General features: G+C 46.2%; 2 protein-coding genes across 18 annotated transcripts in view; one reads left to right on the top strand and one right to left on the bottom strand.

The window, feature by feature from the left end:
• The window catches only part of LOC118241322 (NLR family CARD domain-containing protein 3-like), a 176700-nt gene extending 171720 nt beyond the window's left edge, over nt 1-4980 (bottom strand). For 11 of the 17 annotated variants that reach the window (XR_014117876.1, XM_081725071.1, XM_081695390.1 and 8 more), the window contains exons 1-3: nt 4836-4978; nt 2628-2735; nt 2407-2514 (exon numbers count right to left, since the gene is read on the bottom strand). Coding sequence is in view for 14 of the 17 variants with exons in the window: in XM_081725071.1 (XP_081581197.1) it covers nt 2407-2514; nt 2628-2677 (158 nt within the window). In the remaining 3 variants the exon portion in view is untranslated. Of the gene's footprint in view, nt 1-2406; nt 2515-2627; nt 2736-4835 lie in introns of all 17 variants that reach the window. The other 6 variants (XR_014117478.1, XR_014117428.1, XM_081695762.1 and 3 more) reach the window with 2 other exon arrangements.
• Nucleotides 4981-11765: 6785 nt separating this feature from the next.
• Nucleotides 11766-18864, top strand: paip1 (poly(A) binding protein interacting protein 1). The gene is made up of 11 exons (XM_026996710.3): nt 11766-12194; nt 12812-12972; nt 13159-13356; nt 14355-14467; nt 15493-15607; nt 15739-15864; nt 16191-16297; nt 16957-17074; nt 17315-17369; nt 17519-17597; nt 17851-18864. Exons 1-11 carry the CDS (start codon nt 12008-12010, stop codon nt 17939-17941), a joined length of 1350 nt encoding a protein of 449 aa, XP_026852511.3. The 5' UTR covers nt 11766-12007; the 3' UTR covers nt 17942-18864.
• The last annotated feature ends 687 nt before the right edge of the window (nt 18865-19551 follow it).

Below are 19551 nucleotides of genomic sequence, written 5' to 3'. Positions count from 1 at the left end.
TCAACAAACATACCACACACACACACACACACACACACACACACACCTGTCCTTTAGCATCTCAGACACACACACACACCCATCTGCATCATGAACATACAACACACACACACACACACACCTATCCTTTAGCATCTCACACACACACACACACACACCTATCCTTTAGCATCTCACACACACACACACCTATCCTTTAGCATCTCACACACACACACACACACATCCTTTAGCATCTCACACACACACACACACACACACCTATCCTTTAGCATCTCACACACACACACACACACACACACCTATCCTTTAGCATCTCACACACACACACACCTATCCTTTAGCATCTCTCTCACACACACACACACACACACACACACACACACACACACACACACACACCCGTCCTTCAGTAACTCAACAAACATACCACACACACACACACACACACACACACACACACACACACCTATATCCTTTAGCATCTCACACACACACACACACACACACACACACGTCCTTCAGGAACTCTACAAACATACCACACACACACACACACACACACACACACACACACACACACACACACACACGTTCTTCAGCATCACAAACATACCACACACACACAACCACACGTCCTTCAGCATCACAAACATACCACATACACATATCCTTCAGCATCTCACACACACACCACACCTGTCCTTTAGCATCTCACACACACACACACACACACACACACACCACACCTGTCCTTTAGCATCTCACACACACACACCACACCTGTCCTTTAGCATCTCACACACACACACCACACCTGTCCTTTAGCATCTCACACACACACACCACACCTGTCCTTTAGCATCTCACACACACACACCACACCTGTCCTTTAGCATCTCACACACACACACACACACCACACCTGTCCTTTAGCATCTCACACACACACACACACACACACCACACCTGTCCTTTAGCATCTCACACACACACACACACCACACCTGTCCTTTAGCATCTCACACACACACACACACACACACCACACCTGTCCTTTAGCATCTCACACACACACACACACACACACCACACCTGTCCTTTAGCATCTCACACACACACACACACACACACCACACCTGTCCTTTAGCATCTCACACACACACACACACACACCACACCTGTCCTTTAGCATCTCACACACACACACACACACACCACACCTGTCCTTTAGCATCTCACACACACACACACACACCACACCTGTCCTTTAGCATCTCACACACACACACACACCACACCTGTCCTTTAGCATCTCACACACACACACACCACACCTGTCCTTTAGCATCTCACACACACACACACACCACACCTGTCCTTTAGCATCTCACACACACACATCCTTCAGCATCACCAACGTACCCCACTCACACTCACTCACACACACACACACACACACACCCTTCAGGATCACAAACACACACACACACACACACACACCACACCTGTCTTTTAGCATCTCACACACACACAAACACACACACACACACACCACACCTGTCTTTTAGCATGTCACACACACACAAACACACACACACACACACACACACACACACACACACACACACACACCACACCTGTCCTTTAGCATCTCACACACACACACACACACACACACCACACCTGTCCTTTAGCATCTCACACACACACACACACACACACACACACACACCACACCTGTCCTTTAGCATCTCACACACACACACACACACACACACCACACCTGTCCTTTAGCATCTCACACACACACACACACACCACACCTGTCCTTTAGCATCTCACACACACACACACCACACCTGTCCTTTAGCATCTCACACACACACACACCACACCTGTCCTTTAGCATCTCACACACACACACACACACACACACCACACCTGTCCTTTAGCATCTCACACACACACACACACACACCACACTTGTCCTTTAGCATCTCACACACACACACGCACACACACACACACACACACACCACACCTGTCCTTTAGCAACAAAAACATATCACACACACACAAACCCTTCAGCAACATATACGTCCCTCAGCAACACAGAAACACACGTCCTTCAGCATCACCAACGTACCCCACTCACACTCACTCACACACACACACACACACACACACACACACACCACACCTGTCCTTCAGCAGCACACACACACTGTTGTTTTGTTGAATTGTTGACTGTCATCATCACTCAGTGATCATCATTAACACACCTTACAAATGATCTTAAAACAGTAAAGATGGAGTAGACCTTACATTACTGACAGAACAGCACCCTCCACCCTTCCACACCTACAATAATGAAAGAATCTGAGTGTGTGATGTGTCACTCACTTTGGGTCAGACGGCACAGGTCCATTGCTGAAGTTAGGAAAATCACCCATGGACCAGTCACTCTTCAGAGACACACAGCTGGGTGCTGGAGACTCTGCTCTCTTTACCCTGATGAAGATGAGGAAAGTGTTGAGTAATTACATCCTTCACTACATCTCATTTATCCTGAATATTCCCTCTTCCTGTTTCCTCAGATTAGGTGCTGATGGAAAGCTCCTCACTTTGGGTCAGAGGTTCCTCCTCCACTGCTGGAGTTACGACGCTTCATCATGGAGTTGTTCCTCTTCACACACACACAGCTGGACTCTGGAGATGCTGCTCTCTGCTTCCTGTCAACAGTTCATACACAGAATGAATCAACAGTGAATAAATTCCTGACAAAATTGACATCAACATATTAAAAATGAAGTACACACTGATATTAACAAGGTAGGTGGACAACTGAAATAGTGATGACAGCAGAACACTGAACACACTACTGGATTCAGTTACATATTCCACTAAATACATAAATAATGTTATACTGAATATATTTAAAATTCCCTTTAAACACACAAAAAGCTGTGCACCATCACTTGTATGTTTTTCTATTTTAAAGAAATTAAATAGCAAATCCCCATAATAAGTAATCAACTTTCCCAGAATGCTTCCCACAGGAGATGTAATGTTTCCACACAGTGGGAACTGAAGTCTGGATGCTTTCAAATGTATTAATGAATTAATATTATACAGTTCCCATTTGGTGAGCGATTTTGTAAAGATTTTCAGTGCTCGTTCAAAATTCCCACAACCTGTGGAAGATGAAGTTCTTTACTGTGTCTGCGATATTTATTAATTAACCAATTAAAAATTTGTTCAATCGTGTTCAAATCAAATCAAGTTTTATTAGTCACAAACAAAGTGATACATGTAGTGAAATATTGTATGACTGTTGCCAAGTAAAAACAGACTACATAAAATATAAAATAGATATAAAAAGGGGAAGAATAAGAAAATCTAAAAATATAGAGATATATAAAATATAAGAAAGTTGTATGCAACATAATGTGTAATACATGTGGATGAGAACATAAAGCTCTTATATATGCGCCAAAGTTCCCTCAGGCTTTGGACTGATTCGGTGAGCACTCAGATACCGTAACAGCCCATATATATGTGCATATTGTTTTGGAACGATACTCAGACCACTCAGATACCATAATGACCCATATATATATATATATATATATATATATATATATATATATATATATATATATATGTGCATATTGTTTCTACAAGCACTAGGATACCGTAATGACCCGTATATATGTGTGTAGTGTTTTGAAGTGATTCTCTGCGCACTCAGATACCGTAATGACCCGTATATATGTGTAGATTGTTTTGGCGCGATACGCCGACCAGTCAGATACCGTAACAGCCGATATATATGTGCACATTATTTTTGGGTGTTACTCTCATATGTAATCGCCAAATATGTCCACACTGGCCGTTAAGTGCCAAAGCACCAAATAACACCAAACAGCAACCAGCACAACCAGTTTGTAACACACCCAATGAAAAAATTCAAGTATAATTTCATCACATTTACACTGAATTCTCAATTTAAATTTACTTGATTTAAAGTTCACTGCATACAGCATGTTAATCTGTGGAGAACACATGTATTTATACTAGTGCTGCATACAATCTGTGCACGACAGGAAAAGGAGCAACCACATTTCTGACACACACACTCTCACACCAAAGACAACGAGCCAAATATAAACCCAGGCTGTGTCTGTCTACTCACTCACTCACATTTCCCACATAAATGGGTCTATATAGAACACTACACAGGGTGATACCTGTAGAAACACAAGCTTAGTTCACCTGTGGTCACGTGACATGGCCGTTTTGAGCCACACTTCGGATCAGCGTTTCAAAACGCTGCGCTTCAGAAACTCGAAACAAGCGTAGAAACGTCCGTGTCGACCGTCCCATCCTAACTACAGGTAACACTACAGCTAATGAACTATACAGGGAATCTGAACTGCCCACTGAGAATGTGGACAACACTACAAAATGACTGAAACTGAACAGAAACTAACTGTAAAAAACAAACATCACAGCAGCAACTTTACGTTTAGACCAGAGGAGTTTTAACTGGGACCATTTGGAAAGATCACTGACTAACTACGACTTAAAATCCTGATTTACAATAACTGACCACGTATATCTGACCCCGTTAAGTTATTTTAAATATAACTGCGCAATCGTGCTGCGCGTTCGCCATTTCAGTTGCGTAGCGTTAACTTCCCCAGGACTTTAATCTTTACATTTAATCCACTTTTAGGTGAACCTACGATTTAAACACAGAACTACGTACTTACAAAACACGTTGTTTAAACTGCACCGACATCGCATTTTATCAAACAGAATGAACTTACCGTGAAATATTTTAAACGCGCGTATCTCCCATCCGCCCAACTAATGGCGACATTTCAGAAAATACTTTCGTTTTCTAGAGAAGGGAGAGACTACAGGAACTCCAGCGGGTAAGTAGAGGGCGGAGCACATGTCAATCATTTTCAACTGAAGCCAATTACACAACCGATTTCTGATGTCAGTCATTTTTATTAAGCCAATCAGCAGCCAAAGTTACCTGTCCGTCATTTTTCTGCAGCCAATGGAGTCAGTCCCTCCTACACGGACTTGTTTTGCGGCTGCGCTGAGAGTAAATCTCCACTATGTCGGTACGTTGAAACACTTCGGAACTTCACATACCGCTTTGTAGATCTAACTTACAGATGATTGTAATTTAGACAGATAATCAGCCTCACAATTAGCATGTAAGTGTGTGGACGTCCATGGCATGTTGTGCATATGACAAATAAAGAATCTTCTTAATAGCTGAATGTTGGGAATGAGTGTGTGTTTATTTCAAGTATTGTGGGAAAATAATTTGTTTACCTGTATTTGGTATATCAATTCTATGGCCAAGATGGCAGCGCGGTAGCACGCAGTGGCCACTCCAGGGCCGATAAATGGTGCTATCGATCGTGTTACTATTTGTCATCTCTACAGCACATTTTTCCAACAATTTAAACCACAAATACATGGAAACAACCACCCTCCATAGCCTGCTACACTTAAGACATAATGTACAAACCTACCTGGACGACGGCGTGCTTCAGACGCTCTGTGAGCTCGGGTTGCTATGCGTACCAGGCCTGCAGACCACGGCGTCGCCTGAGTCCGGATACCGAAGGGGAGACACCGCAAGCGGTGTGCAAGGAAGCAGAAGCGGGGGAAGCGAGCTGGGGTCCGTGCTAGGCTAAAAGCTAATCCTAGCAGACCAGCTCTACCATCTCTATTCCTCTCTAATGTCTGCTCCTTGGATAATAAACTGGACTGCATCAAACTCCAGCAGACTACAAAACGAGAGTTCAGAGACTGCTGTGTGTTAATCTTTACTGAAACGTGGCTCAGCGACAGTATTCCAGACGCTGCCATTCAGATGGAGGGATTAGTCTCAATCCGTGCCGACAAAGCCAATGCACTCTCTGGCAAAACACACGGCAGAGTGTGCGACTATACCAGTGAGACCTGGTGTAAAACTCTGAGCTTGTCTTTAAGTACTGCTCACCGCTGGTGTAGTTTGTTATTGTTAGATGCAGACCTTTTTATCTACTGCAGGAATTCACCTCCGCATTTATAATCGCGCTGTACATTCACCCAGCCCGAACACACGAGAGGCTCTGCAGGAGCTGTATGGAGCGATTAGTGAACTGCAGAACGTTTATCCAGACGGACTGTTTATTGTTGCCGGACTGTTTTGTGCAGATGACATGTATCACATTCAAGGAGGCTGCTACTGACAGTGGCACTGTTAACCTGGAAGAGTATACAGCATCAGTGACTGGCTACATCAGCAAGTGCATTGATGATGTTACTGTCTCCAAGACCATCACCACACGCCCCAACCAGAAGCCATGGATGACTGCTGAGGTGCGCATGCTACTGAGGACCCGTGACTCAGCCTTCAGAACAGGTGACAGAGAGGCTCTCAGGAAAACAAGAGCCAAACTGTCACGTGTGATCAGGGAAGCAAAGCGTGCACACGCACAGAGGATCCATGGACACTTCAAAGACACTGGTGACACACGGCACATGTGGGAGGGCATTCAGGCCATTACTAACTACAGGAAAACATCACTTTCCTGTGATAGTAATGCCATCCTCCCAGATACACTGAATGACTTCTATGCACGGTTTGAAGTACAGAACAATGTTGCAGTGGAAAAGTCCATCCCTCCGCAAAATGACCAGGTGCTGTGCCTGACTGCAGCTGATGTGAGGCATACTCTGTGTTGAGTTAACCCACGGAAAGCTGCTGGACCAGACAACATCCCGGGTCGTGTGCTCAGAGAATGTGCTGACCAGCTTGCAGATGTCCTGACAGACATCTTCAATATCTCTCCGAGCTGCACCGTTGTCCCAACATGCTTCAAGACCACCACCATCGTCCCCGTGCCTAAGAAGCCCACGGTGTCGTGTCTCAATGACTACCGTCCCATCGCACTCACATCCATCATCATGAAGTGCTTTGAGAGACTCGTCAAGAGTCACATCAAGACCCAGCTTCTCCCTTCTCTGGACCCCCTGCAGTTCGCGTACCATTCCAACCGCTCTACAGATGATGCCATCTCTACCACACTTCATCTGGCACTCACACATCTGGATAAAAAGGGCACCTATGTAAGAATAGTGTTCATAGACTTCAGTTCATCATTCAACACCATTGTTCCTCAGCATCTGATTGGAAAGTTGAGCTTACTGGGCTTGAACACCTTCCTCTGCAACTGGATCCTGGATTTATTGACTGGTAGACCTCAGTTAGTCCGGATCGGGAGCAGCACTTCCAACACCACCACATTGAGTACTGGTGCTCCCAAGGGCAGCATACTCAGCCCTCTGCTGTTCACATTGCTGACTCATGACTGTGCAGCAATACACAAGTTCGCTGATGACACGACCGTGGTGGGTCTCATCAACAAGGATGACGAGTCAGCATACAGAGAGGAGGTGCAAGAACTGGTGATCTGGTACAAGGTCAACAACCTGTATCTGAATGTTGACAAGACAAAAGAAATGGTTGTTGACTTCAGGAGAGCAAGGCAAGATCACTCCCCGCTTGCCATCAAGGGCTCCTCAGTGGAGATCGTCAAGAACGCCAAGTTCGTTGGTGTTCACTTAGCAGAGAACCTCACCTGGACCATGAACACCAGTTCCATCACCAAGAGAGCCCAGCAACGTCTTTACTTCCTTCGGAATCTGAGAAAAGCCCATCTCCCATCACCCATCCTCACTACCTTCCATAGAGGTACTATGGTACTATTCTGAGCAGCTGCATCACTACCTGATTTGGGAACTGCACCGCCTTTGACCACAAGACCCTCCAGAAAATAGTGAGAACAGCTGAGAAGAACATCGGGGTCTCCCTTCCCTCCATCACGGACATCTACACAACACGCTACATCTGAAAAGCCACCAACATTGTGAAAGACCCCACACACAAACTGTTCACCCTTTTGCCATCTGGAAGAAGGTACCGCAGCATCCGGTCCCTCACCTCCAAACTGTGCAACAGCTTCTTCCCGGAAGCCATTAGACTCCTGAACTCTGGCTAAGTTCAATCCCAATTCAGATTCCAAAAATTGACACTTTTATATACACACATACTTATACACAGCCACACACACACATACATACATATCCATACACACACTCACACATTGTTTTGGATCAGACTAGTGCTGAAGTCGAACTTCACACAAAAATATGCACTCCAGTTGCAGTCTTGCACATTATCCTATTTGCTGCTAGAGTACTGTACTAAACCAGCACTGTATTCTGAACTGTTCTCGCTGCTACCATTGACTGCTATGTTCAGTATAGCATGTCACTGACTCCTATGCACAACTCACTTTACATATTCCCAGTACTGTGTACTGGACTAAATAATTGCAGTGTCTATTCATTTTGTATTTTTGTATTGGTCCTGTATTTATTATTGTTTATTTATTGTTTGACAGTTTTGCACTGTATTGGATTGTTTGCATTTGTGTAGCATGTTGTCTTTTGCACTGTTGTTTTGTGTTGCACCATGGTCCTGGAGGAACATTGTCTCATTTTTGCTGTGTACTTGTATATAGCTGAAATGACAATAAAGGCTCTTTGAACTTTGAACAGTGAGGCAGCCTGAGACCATTCATGTGTGGGGTTGCTTCTCATCCAGGGGAGTGGGTTTGCTTAAAATGTTGCCTGTGGTCAATCCTCAAAAAGAGGGTGGCCAAGTGCAGAAACTGATCAACTCCAAGCACTGATTAGGCAAGAATGGGCTGCCATCAGTCAAGACTTTGCCCAGAAGCTGATATCCAGCATGCCAAGGTGAAGCATGAGTCTGAAATGCTTAATTGTACTTCACTATACCATATAAACATCTAACAAACTGAGGCAGTAAACTTTGTGAAAACCAAAATTTGTTGACTGTACTGCTAGCATTTGATTTTAACTTCCGAGATCTCTCTCTAAATGGATCTGGTTTAGGGTATATGAACAGCCATCATAATGCATGAAAGATGGGACACTGATCAAGCACAAGCATTAGCTCAGAAGGCCTCTCACTTCTTAGATTAACATCTATAAGAGCACAAACACTCCTCTTCGTGTCTATTGCTGTTGTGTTATGGAAGGAGAGCCAGTGTAGGCCCGATAGCTGTTGCTAATTTAGCAGAAATAGTGCTACAAGGTGAATACGGATTAAAGCATTTATCTTTCATATGTAACAATCCACACAGATCTAAACATAATTTCTGGGGAATTGATGATCCCATGTAGAAATAACCATCATACTCCGATAGGCTACATTTCCAGTTAACCTAGCTAGCGTTGTAGCTACAGACGTTAGCTAAGCTAGGAGAGCTAGCTAACAAGCACGAACCTGGAATGAGAACATTTCTGAGAGTTAGCGGGCATTCAACAAACTAACAGATGTGTTTACACAAAATAAAGAGAAATCGTAACTGTTGTAATTCCACTTCATTACTTAGATAATAAGATAGTTAGCTTCAAAACAACTGAACGGGAAGCTCCGGTTCACAGACTGGAACATGTTCCGGGGCAGCACTGATGATGTCAGCGAGTTTACAGAGGCAGTAGTGGGGTTTATTGGGAAACTGGTGGACGACACGATTCCAAAAATCACCATCAAGAAGTTTCCCAACCAGAAGCCCTGGGTGGACAAAACCATCCATGAGGCTCTGAACTCTCGCATTGCTGCCTACAATGCGGGGATCATCAGCGGGAACATGGACGAGTACAAGTCTGCAGCATACGGAGTGCGCAGGGCGGTGAGGGAGGCGAAGCGGCGCTACGGGAAGAAACTAGAGACACAGTTCCAGCAGAGTGGCTCTAGATCCCTGTGGCAGGGACTATGGATGATCACGGACTACAGGAGCCCACCCTCCGGACTGATGAGTGCGGATGAGTATCTGGCGAATGAGCTGAACACATTCTTCGCTCACTTCAGGGCTGCATCTAACAGCCCTAATGCTAACGACGCTAATGGTGCTATCGGCGCAGAACAGCACCCTCTCATCATCACGGAGAGTGACATGAGGAGAGTGTTTAAAAGGGTGAATACCAGGAAGACAGCGGGACCAGTAGGTATCTGCGGGAGAGTACTCAAAGCCTGCGCAGACCAGCTAGCCCCGGTATTCACCGACATCTTCAACCTCTCCCTGACGCTTGGTACCGTCCCATCCAGCTTCAAGTGATCCACCATCGTCCCTGTCCCAAAGAAACCTCGACCTTGGGTTCTGCAGCAGGACAATGATCCAAAACACACCAGCAAGTCCACCTCTGAATGGCTTAAGAAAAACAAAATGAAGACTTTGGAGTGGCCTAGTCAAAGTCCTGACCTGAATCCAAGTGAGATGCTGTGGCATGACCTTAAAAAGGTGTTTCATGCTCAAAAACCCTCCAATGTGGCTGAATTACAACAATTCTGCAAAGATTAGTGGGCCAAAATTCCTCCACAATGCTGTAAAAGACTCATTGCCAGTTATCGCAAATGCTTGATTGCAGTTGTTGCTGCTAAGGGTGGCCCAACCAGTTATTAGGTTTAGGGGGCAATCACTTTTTCACACAGGGTGATGTAGGTTTGGATTTTTTTTTTTAAATTTCCCTTAATAATAAAAACTTTCATTTTGTGTTTACTTGTCATCTTTGTCTAATTAAATTTGTTTGAACTTAAATATTAAGTGTGACAAACATGCAAAAAAATAAGATATCAGGACAGGAGCAAAGAGTTTTTCACACCACTGTATATAGCACATATTAGGTTTTTATCCACTAAATTCTTGAAATACACTCTTATGTAGTTACTTTTAGTATGACTAAGTTATTGTTACTGTAGGAATTTGGAGTAATGGGATGGCAATATGCTGTTAAATGTCTATTCAGTTCACTATATATCACTACTTGAAGCTCTATAAAATACACAGATCAAATTATCGCTTGTTATTAAAGAAAGATTTTAGATGGCTCTGTCCTATCTATGGAGATTAAAGTCTAAAATATGAGCGCGCAAACCATACATTGAATTGAGCAACACTGATATAGACTATGTTTATGGTGGGTTAATGTATGTGTAGATCATGTAGAGATACATGCACATAGAGTCTGCAGGGTGGTAGATCTCCTGGAGTGGAGTTGGAACAAAACCCTGTTTATAGAACAGCAGCTCCTAATTCTGTTCATTTGTTTATACATGAAGTCTTGTATACGGCTCATATCCTTCTGGTCTTCATGGTGCCATTGTGTCTCAGATCATCCCCAACAGATGATGCTGTTCACTGTGCTGCTTCTCAGAGTGAATTGGTGCAGGCGAAAGTGAACCATGAAATGAACACAGGAAAACTCAGCCAGTGAAAATGAAATGGACACAAGACTGATGTCTATCGGATTTGATATGACAACTCCGTTGTCTGTCTGCCTGCCTGCAGTTGGTTTCAATTACTTTGCTGAATACATTTTGAGATGAAAGTGATGTTGCACAGGGGTTGGTTCTGTGTATCTTGTGTATGAAATGTGGTGAGTTGTTTTGTTTATTTTAAGCTTCATTCATTTATCTGTTGTATGCGTCTCATGTGCGTGTGCTGGTTCATCACACTAAACGTGAGTCGTGGCCCAGTTTGGTGCAAAGAAGATATGAGGTATTGCCCAAACGTTGATGAAACGGCAAATAAGGGATAAAACCCCGAAATGAGAAAACCCGCCTTTGAGTCTGAAATGGTTGCATTAAACAGTGAGTGCGTGTATGATAGGTGGCGGTGTTCGTAACGGACCTGCTAAAGACAAACTAGAGCAAGAAAACGGGCTGACAGGCCTCACCAGACAACAGCTAACGAGCTAGCAAGCGTTAGCGTGGCAGCTAAATATGAGAGAGAGAGACGGTGTGTAGCGTTTGGTCATATAAATAATACTTCGCATTTGACGGCTCGACTTTATCGACAGATAATCTGTATAATATACAGTCAGGCGTCTTTATCGAGTGATGACGGAGCGTTTCGACAGGGCGCCCGGCGCTGGCAGGACCCGGGGAGCGTCGAGCGGTCCTGGCCCGGGGGACACCTGCCCACAGCCCGAGCTAGGACGCGGGGACGCCCGTGTGTCCGTGTTCAGCCAGCGGGAACCCCTCAGACAGCCTCGGACCTCACCGCCCCTGGCCGAGGACAGTGGAGGTAGAGCTGCCGGACAAGCGCTGTAGCTGTGGTTAGATATCTAGACACGATACGTAACTTTGACTAATCAGCCCGTCGTAAATATCTTATCCATGTTAGCGCCTGGCCTGTATAAGAAAAGCTAGCTAGCCTAGCTAAGCTATCCTAGCCAGGAAACTGAAAGTAACGTTTACTCGGAACTCTGCTGAATAGACTTAAGACAACCGTGTAGCTGTCCTAATATTCATGAATATTAGCCTATGCGAGCTATCTACACAGTTAACATTGGTTTACTATATTATTAGCTAGCGCTAGCTAAACAGTTAGAAGATAACGTCCGCAGCCACATATCTGAATTAACCTTGTTCAGATGACATTGTTGTGTTAAACAGGTCATGCACGATGTCAAGTTTATGGTTAGTTAGCTATATTTATTACATTACTGTTACAGAAACGCCAAACCCAAATTATTTTAGCTGGGTAGCTAACTGTTTATTGTTATGCTAACTGGGTGTTTTCACAGATGTGCCTTTAGTCTAATATTACACATCAGTAAAGGACGTGACTAGGTTTAGATTAGCACATCTAATCCCTCACACTGCTGTGTAAAAACTAATTTAAATGGTTTTTATTGTTAGGTGCTGCAGAGAGGAGAAGATCCTCTAATTTCTCCAACCCAACGCACGTTGAGAGCAGCGAGCCAGCCTCAAAACCACAGACTGTAGACCCCCTAGTGCAAAGCTCTCAGCTGTCTGCCAGCGCCCCTGAGTTCATCCCGGCCTCCTACCCACCATACCAGGTGAGAAACAGCTCCTCACTAAGACCTTTTGAGTGTTTCACATTTTACTATGGCGATGGATCAGAGCTTCACAGTATTGTTGTGCTGTGAAGTGTCCATGTTTGCATTTTAAGACGTGTAAGAATGTAACGTGTGTGCTGACTGACATGAGCTCCTGCGCTCTGATGCATGTGGCCTGCCCGGCAGGATGCAGTGTGTGAGGATGGCTCAGAGGACTACTACGCACAGTTCTCTCTGGCTGAGTGGGTCCAGGATGTGCTCAGCCACCTAAACTCGTCGCCTGGGTCCTTTGAGTCAGACATCGATGACATCACGTCCACGCTGAATTACTGTGTGACCACAGTGGAGACGCTACAGGAGCTTGTAGAGCTCGTTTTCAAACAGGTACAAGAACACAGATAACACCAATAATGAACACTGATCACATATGTACTATTTAACCCATTTAAGGTCAAGTTAAAGTATGGACAAATTAAATTCAACATTGTATTTTGGTCAGTGCACCTATTTTCATATGTAAACATGCTCAAACAAAGACAACAATGCATGCAGATTTTTCACTAACAACAGTTGTGTCGGGAAGACATATGACACCCTGATTTTGGTTCCCTGTATCAAAAGCAGGCTGATCAAAATTACATTGTACCGCACACCTGTTGGATGATCTGAAAATGAGCGCTCTCACTGAAGAGCAACAGTAGCTGTGCGCCTCTCCCCAAGCGTCCCAGAGCAACAGTAGCTGTGTGCCTCTCCCCGAGCGTCCCAGAGCAACAGTAGCTAAGCACCTCTCCCCGAGCGTCCCAGAGCAACAGTAGCTGTGCGCCTCTCCCCGAGCGTCCCAGAGCAACAATAGCTGTGCGCCTCTCCCCGAGCCTCCCAGAGCAACAGTAGCTGTGCGCCTCTCCCCGAGCCTCCCAGAGCAACAGTAGCTGTGCGCCTCTCCCCGAGCCTCCCAGAGCAACAGTAGCTGTGCGCCTCTCCCCGAGCCTCCCAGAGCAACAGTAGCTGTGCGCCTCTCCCCGAGCCTCCCAGAGCAACAGTAGCTGTGCGCCTCTCCCCGAGCCTCCCAGAGCAACAGTAGCTGTGCATCTCTCCCCGAGCCTCCCAGAGCAACAGTAGCTGTGCGCCTCTCCCCGAGCCTCCCAGAGCAACAGTAGCTGTGCGCCTCTCCCCGAGCCTCCCAGAGCAACAGTAGCTGTGCGTCTCTCCCCGAGCCTCCCAGAGCAACAGTAGCTGTGCGCCTCTCCCCGAGCCTCCCAGAGCAACAGTAGCTGTGCGCCTCTCCCCGAGCGTCCCCGAGCAACAGTAGCTGTGCGCTTCTTCCAGAGTGCCCCTGCCCCAGTGCTGATGATCTGTGATGTGATGTGGTGTGTGCTCCATAGTCCACGTCCATGCCCAACTTCACCTACACGGGGGCACGTCTGTGCAACCACCTGTCCCATCACCTCACGCAGAGTCCAGGAAGAGAAAACTTCAGACAGCTGCTGCTCAAAAGGTACTACCACCAAAACATTCTCAACACTTCTGATTTTCTACGTGCATATATGCTTTCTTTGCCATTTTCAGAGTAATGAATGCTTATACTCTTTAGGGAAGATTCTGGCCCAGTTTGTAGCTCTTTAGCTCCACTCATTTGTTTTGCACTCTCTTGGGAGAGCCTCTAGCGTCTGACAAACCTGGAAGGCGTTACAGAGTGGCAGTTGCTGCCATTAGCTAACACCATGACGTGCTCGCGTTGGGCAGTCGGAGGAACGTGAACAGGGGATAAGACGTGTGAGTTTGGGAGGGTTATGTTTGCAGAATCCGTAGGGATGGGACACACGAACTCTGAAGCTGATTTTTATCTGGCCCTGTGAACCTGATGCACAGAACTGTAAATGAATCCCCACTAAAAATAAGCTCAAGGTGGTAGGCGATGCTGGCAGCAGTGTCCGGAGCTGCAGGTCGAACATGGCCAAACCAGCGCAAGCGTCCCTCTCACACTTTAGTCTCAATACCAAATTATCGTCGGATCCCATCATTGGTAATATGGTCGTGGAGGGACATACCCAGCGTCCACCGAGCCACGCGCATCTCCGTGGTGTGGAGACGCCGTTCAGCCTCTCTTGACGCTGGCCAGCATTCTGATTCATAGAGTGCAATGGACCTGACCAGTCTGGTAGATTTTCGATTTAAGGCGTATGGGAATTCTCTTTATCGCACAGGACGGCGGTTACTTCCTTCCACTGCAACCATGTCGCGTTGACTCTCGCCTGTACCTCACCGTTCACGGGGAAGCTGTCGGGCGTCCCAGCTGCACACCTCACCCGACTGCTGGTGTTCTTATAAAGCAGTTTGACCTACGAGCTCTTCAGGCACACTGTGGTCGCGTAGAGCGAATCAATTAAGCTGATGGGATACGCGATGGGCATGTAGTGGCCTGGCGGTGTTGTCTGTTCCTCCTAGTGGTGCTGCTGGAGACTGCGTGTGTGTGTGTGTGTGTGTGTGTGTGTGTGTGTGTGTGTGTGTGTGTGTGTGTAGGTGTCATGTGGAGTTTGAGCAGAGACAGCTCCAGGCTCTGGCAGAAGATGAGGAGACTCAGAGGAGGTTTCACTCCTATGTGCTGTTTCTGGGAGAACTCTATCTCAAACTGGAGGTACACACACAGACTATCCTATTTGCTGATCAGTCTCTCTGAAGAAATACTTCTATATAGAAATACAAATTACTTGAGTTGATGGTGTCAGTTATGAGAGGTTTTATAAATTATCCCTCGCTCTCTCTCAGGTTAAGACAGGGAAGGGTCCTCCATCGCGGGCGGACGTCCTGCTTGGTGCTCTGAAGGATCTGATTGACACACTCTGCTCTCACCCCACAGACGCCAACCTCATCTGTGCCATCAAACTGCTCAAGGTAACGCACCATGGCAACACACTTCAGGCCCCACCTCCACACTTTTACACACACACACACACACACACACACACACACACACTCACACACACACACACGTTCTCCAATTATCAGTGTGTGTTACACTTACACATGCAGTCTGGGAGGAACTGTCTTCATCAGAATCAGATTTGGAGAAAAGATGTCTCTTTACTTAAACGCTGTGTGTGTGTGTGTGTGTGTGTGTGTGTGTGTGTGTGTGTGTGTGTGTGTGTGTGTGTGTGTGTGTGTGTGTGTGTGTGTGTGTGTGTGTGTGTGTGTGTGTGTGTGTGTGTGTGTGTGTGTAGCTTACAGGCTCTGTTCTGGAGGATGCATGGAAGCAGAAGGGTGCGTTACACATGGATTACCTGATCGAGAGGATGAACGGTATCCTTCTGGATGCTAAAGGCAGCAGGTGTGTGTGAGTGTGTTCGTGAGAGAGAGAGTGTGGGGGGGGTGATCTCTCTGAGTGTGTGTGTGTGTGTGTGTGTGTGTGTGTGTGTGTGTGAAGGGCTCTGTGTCCAAGTCTGTGTGTGTGCACAGTGAAAGTGCAGAGGATAAAATGGAACCTTGTGTAACTCCAGAAGTAATGTTAACCTTTTCTGATGTTGTTTCTTCACTGTAAATCTCTCCCTGAGAGACCAAAATAATGAATCATGAAAATCAGAAATGTTGTTGTTATTGTTGTTATGGTCTTCCACAGTGCAGTTTGGAGAAACACCAGCTAACACTGAACCATTGACACATGTTGGTGTTTTAATTGTCTATCATAAAATGGATAGTACAGGTTCTAAAATTTGTTTGGCTGAGCTGTGCTGGAAGCGGTTTAAAATCCTCGTTCTACGCACACCTATCACAGTGACTGGATTAATGTGATTGATCTTTGCTGTTGTGTTGCTGATGATATTATTATTATTATTATTATTATTATTATTATTATTAATAATAACTGGTTTCTCAAGCCCTGGTGTATGTCGGCATGCTGTCTTTGCTACTGTCACTCCAGGTGTTCACCCTCCAGGTGTTCCGCTCTCTTGGTGCTTCTCTGCCATTATACCTGTGTGTGTGTGTTAGGAACGTGAGGGAGATGCTGTTACGACTGGTGATGGTGAGGTCCAGTAACTGGGGAAGGGTGAACACGGCGGCCGCCTGCAGTGAAGCTACGCCCGACAACGACCCCAACTACTACATGGTACATTCAAACACAGCAAACCTTATTTAATGATTATTTAGAACAACAACCAACTGGTCTTGTATTCAGACATGGAAAGCTAACTTTACTTAGCTATGCAGTGGTTTGTAAAATATCTAAAACTATATAGTAGTGGGGTACTGCTGGGGATGTTTTTAGTGTAGCCTTCGCTTGTCCTGTTCAGTGGTGCTGGAGGGTGGTTGTGTTCATTGATGGTCCTGGTGTTTCTCCTCTGCTCAGAATGAGCCCACCTTCTACACTGCAGACGGAACCCCTTTCACAGCCGCAGATCCAGGTGTGTGTCCGTGTGTGTGTGTGTCCGTGTGTGTCCGTGTGTGTCCGTGTGTGTCCGTGTGTGTCCGTGTGTGTGTGTGTGTGTGCGGGCGTGTTTAAATGTTAACGCTGCTTAAAGTGTGGTGTCCCTCCCTGCTGTCTTTCTCCCAGATTACTCAGAGATGTATCAGGAGATTCTGGACCGGGAGGACTTGAGTCCTGAGCTATATGAGGAGAACGGAAATGAAGCGTGAGTCTCTCTCTCTCTCTCTCTCTCACACGCACGTTTTGCTGATTCTGTGCACGTGGGCGGGTGAGTCCTTGTTGGATATGTTAGCTACTGCCCCTTCCACAGGGCTCCTGTCCATTCAGCACAGCCATACCTACAGGCTCTGTGGCCTTAGTTACTGTCCACCAGGGGGCGATGGAACCCATGTTCAAAAAGCGCGTGTGTGTGTGTGTGTGTGTGTGTGTGTGTGTGTGTGTGTGTGTGTGTGCTGCAGGCTGTATGCTGATGAGGAAGAGATGGACCCTGAGATTCAGGAGGCGTTCGAGGTGTTTTGTCTGGAGTCTGAGAGGAGAACAAAGCCATAGAATCGTCTCGCCGAAACGCCACCAGCCCGTCGGCTGCCTGTCCCAGCCTCTGGACCGCTCGCGGTACAGCCTGGAGGAGCTCTCCAGTGGGCTGGGTTTTATTTTGCATCTTTAAGCTCATAATCAGATCCTTTTCCAGCTGGGATTTTCATTCATGCTGGATTTTAGTTTGTTGCGACCATCAGCAGTGAGTCTTTGTAGCAGATACTGGACAGTTACTGCTTGGGTTTTGTTTTGTTTTTATTTTCCTTCCCTTGATGGCCGAGCACTCCGAAAAATGGTCTGCAGTGACCTTTTGTTTTTGGTCTGGGAAGCAGAGTAAACGCTTTCAGAGAACATACAGTAAAAGAGTCTGCAGCAGTAGGCGAGGCACTTGGAGAAGCAGTGGGTGTGCCTCTGGGGTGGAGTACGTCCACGGTGCTCTGCAGTTGTGCTCTTGGCTGCCACGTTGATGAGGGTTTGATGCCTAAGGTAGTTACTCGTACATAACACAATTATAAGGGAGGAAAACATCTGATTTTCAGAGTATACAAAAAGAGAAAGGTGTCTTTCAAATTTCAATTTTTCTTTGTGCGTGTTCTTCCTTTATCCGGTTCATTTTGAACCTTTTAAAGAATTTTACACATTTGATGCACTTCCTGGAGATGGTCACACATGGCTCTCCATCACGAGTTTGTGGATCCGGAAGTTAGAAACTCCTGCCTGAGCGCCCTTAGGCTGGTGGGAGGAGAAAGGGGCGGGGCATGGACGAGTGGGCAGGGTGAGAAACAACCTGATCAAATATGGATTCACAACCACTGTGATATTCAGCACTGTTCAAACCACCATCGCCATGTTGGTCTCACATCCACGAATGTTTATTTTATTACTGTATTGTAAATACTTACAGCAATGTTTGCCTGGAATAAATCTTTATAACAGTACTGCTCTCTGTGGTGTGACTACTTAATTGTCTGATTTGCGACTGGAAATAAATGCTTAACAAGATAAAATAGGTGCTCTGTGACACATTGTAGAACAACACCTCTGGGTCGCCAGAGGGCGGTATCACTAATGCCGTTAACTATGTGACCCATAGAAGAACAAAACGAACCGTTGGCAGGCGGGCTGTTAGTGACCCTGACGCCCACCGGCGTGTGTGGATAACGATAATAATGGGGAAGCAGATCGTTGATTGGTTATATAAGTCAGATTGCATTGTGTTGTATGTTTCTGCTAAGGGGAATGTGTGTGTGTGTGTGTGTGTGTGTGTGTGTGTGTGTGTGTGTGTGTGTGTGTGTGTGTGTGTGTGGTCTCGCAGGAGTTTCCCCTGCGATGTGTGAGCTCTGGGGAGGCCCACCCCTACTCACGGGTCCAATACCCACCGACTGGCCCCGCCCACTTTCCCAAGTGCTCAACCAATGGGAGGGCTAAACGCAGCGGTGCCACTGGGCAGCAGCACGGAGCTGAGCCCCCCCGCCCCCGTGTCTGGCCTCACCTGCACAGGTGTGGGAACTGTCAGCCTCCACAGCACAACCCGCCTCACCTCCTCTCAAATGAACAGTAGCGCTCTAAGGTGTGTGTGTGTGTGTGTAATGCTGGTTTACTGTTCAGAAGGTGTAACTGCAGAA

Source organism: Electrophorus electricus, chromosome 1 (assembly GCF_041902795.1).
Source record: "Electrophorus electricus isolate QZ-2024a chromosome 1, ASM4190279v1, whole genome shotgun sequence".
NCBI lineage: Eukaryota > Metazoa > Chordata > Actinopteri > Gymnotiformes > Gymnotidae > Electrophorus > Electrophorus electricus.
The sequence above is the reverse complement of the archived record's forward strand: the minus strand, read 5'-3'. Positions and strand labels throughout refer to the sequence as shown.

Bases quoted from the DNA above. Each gene is read 5' to 3' on its own strand.
- paip1 (XM_026996710.3), top strand. From the start codon at position 12,008: ATGACGGAGCGTTTCGACAGGGCGCCCGGCGCTGGCAGGACCCGGGGA. The intron at 16,298-16,956 runs GTGTGTGTGAGT...TGTGTGTGTTAG, and splicing joins CTGGATGCTAAAGGCAGCAG to GAACGTGAGGGAGATGCTGT. The intron at 17,370-17,518 runs GTGTGTGTCCGT...TCTTTCTCCCAG, and splicing joins TTTCACAGCCGCAGATCCAG to ATTACTCAGAGATGTATCAG.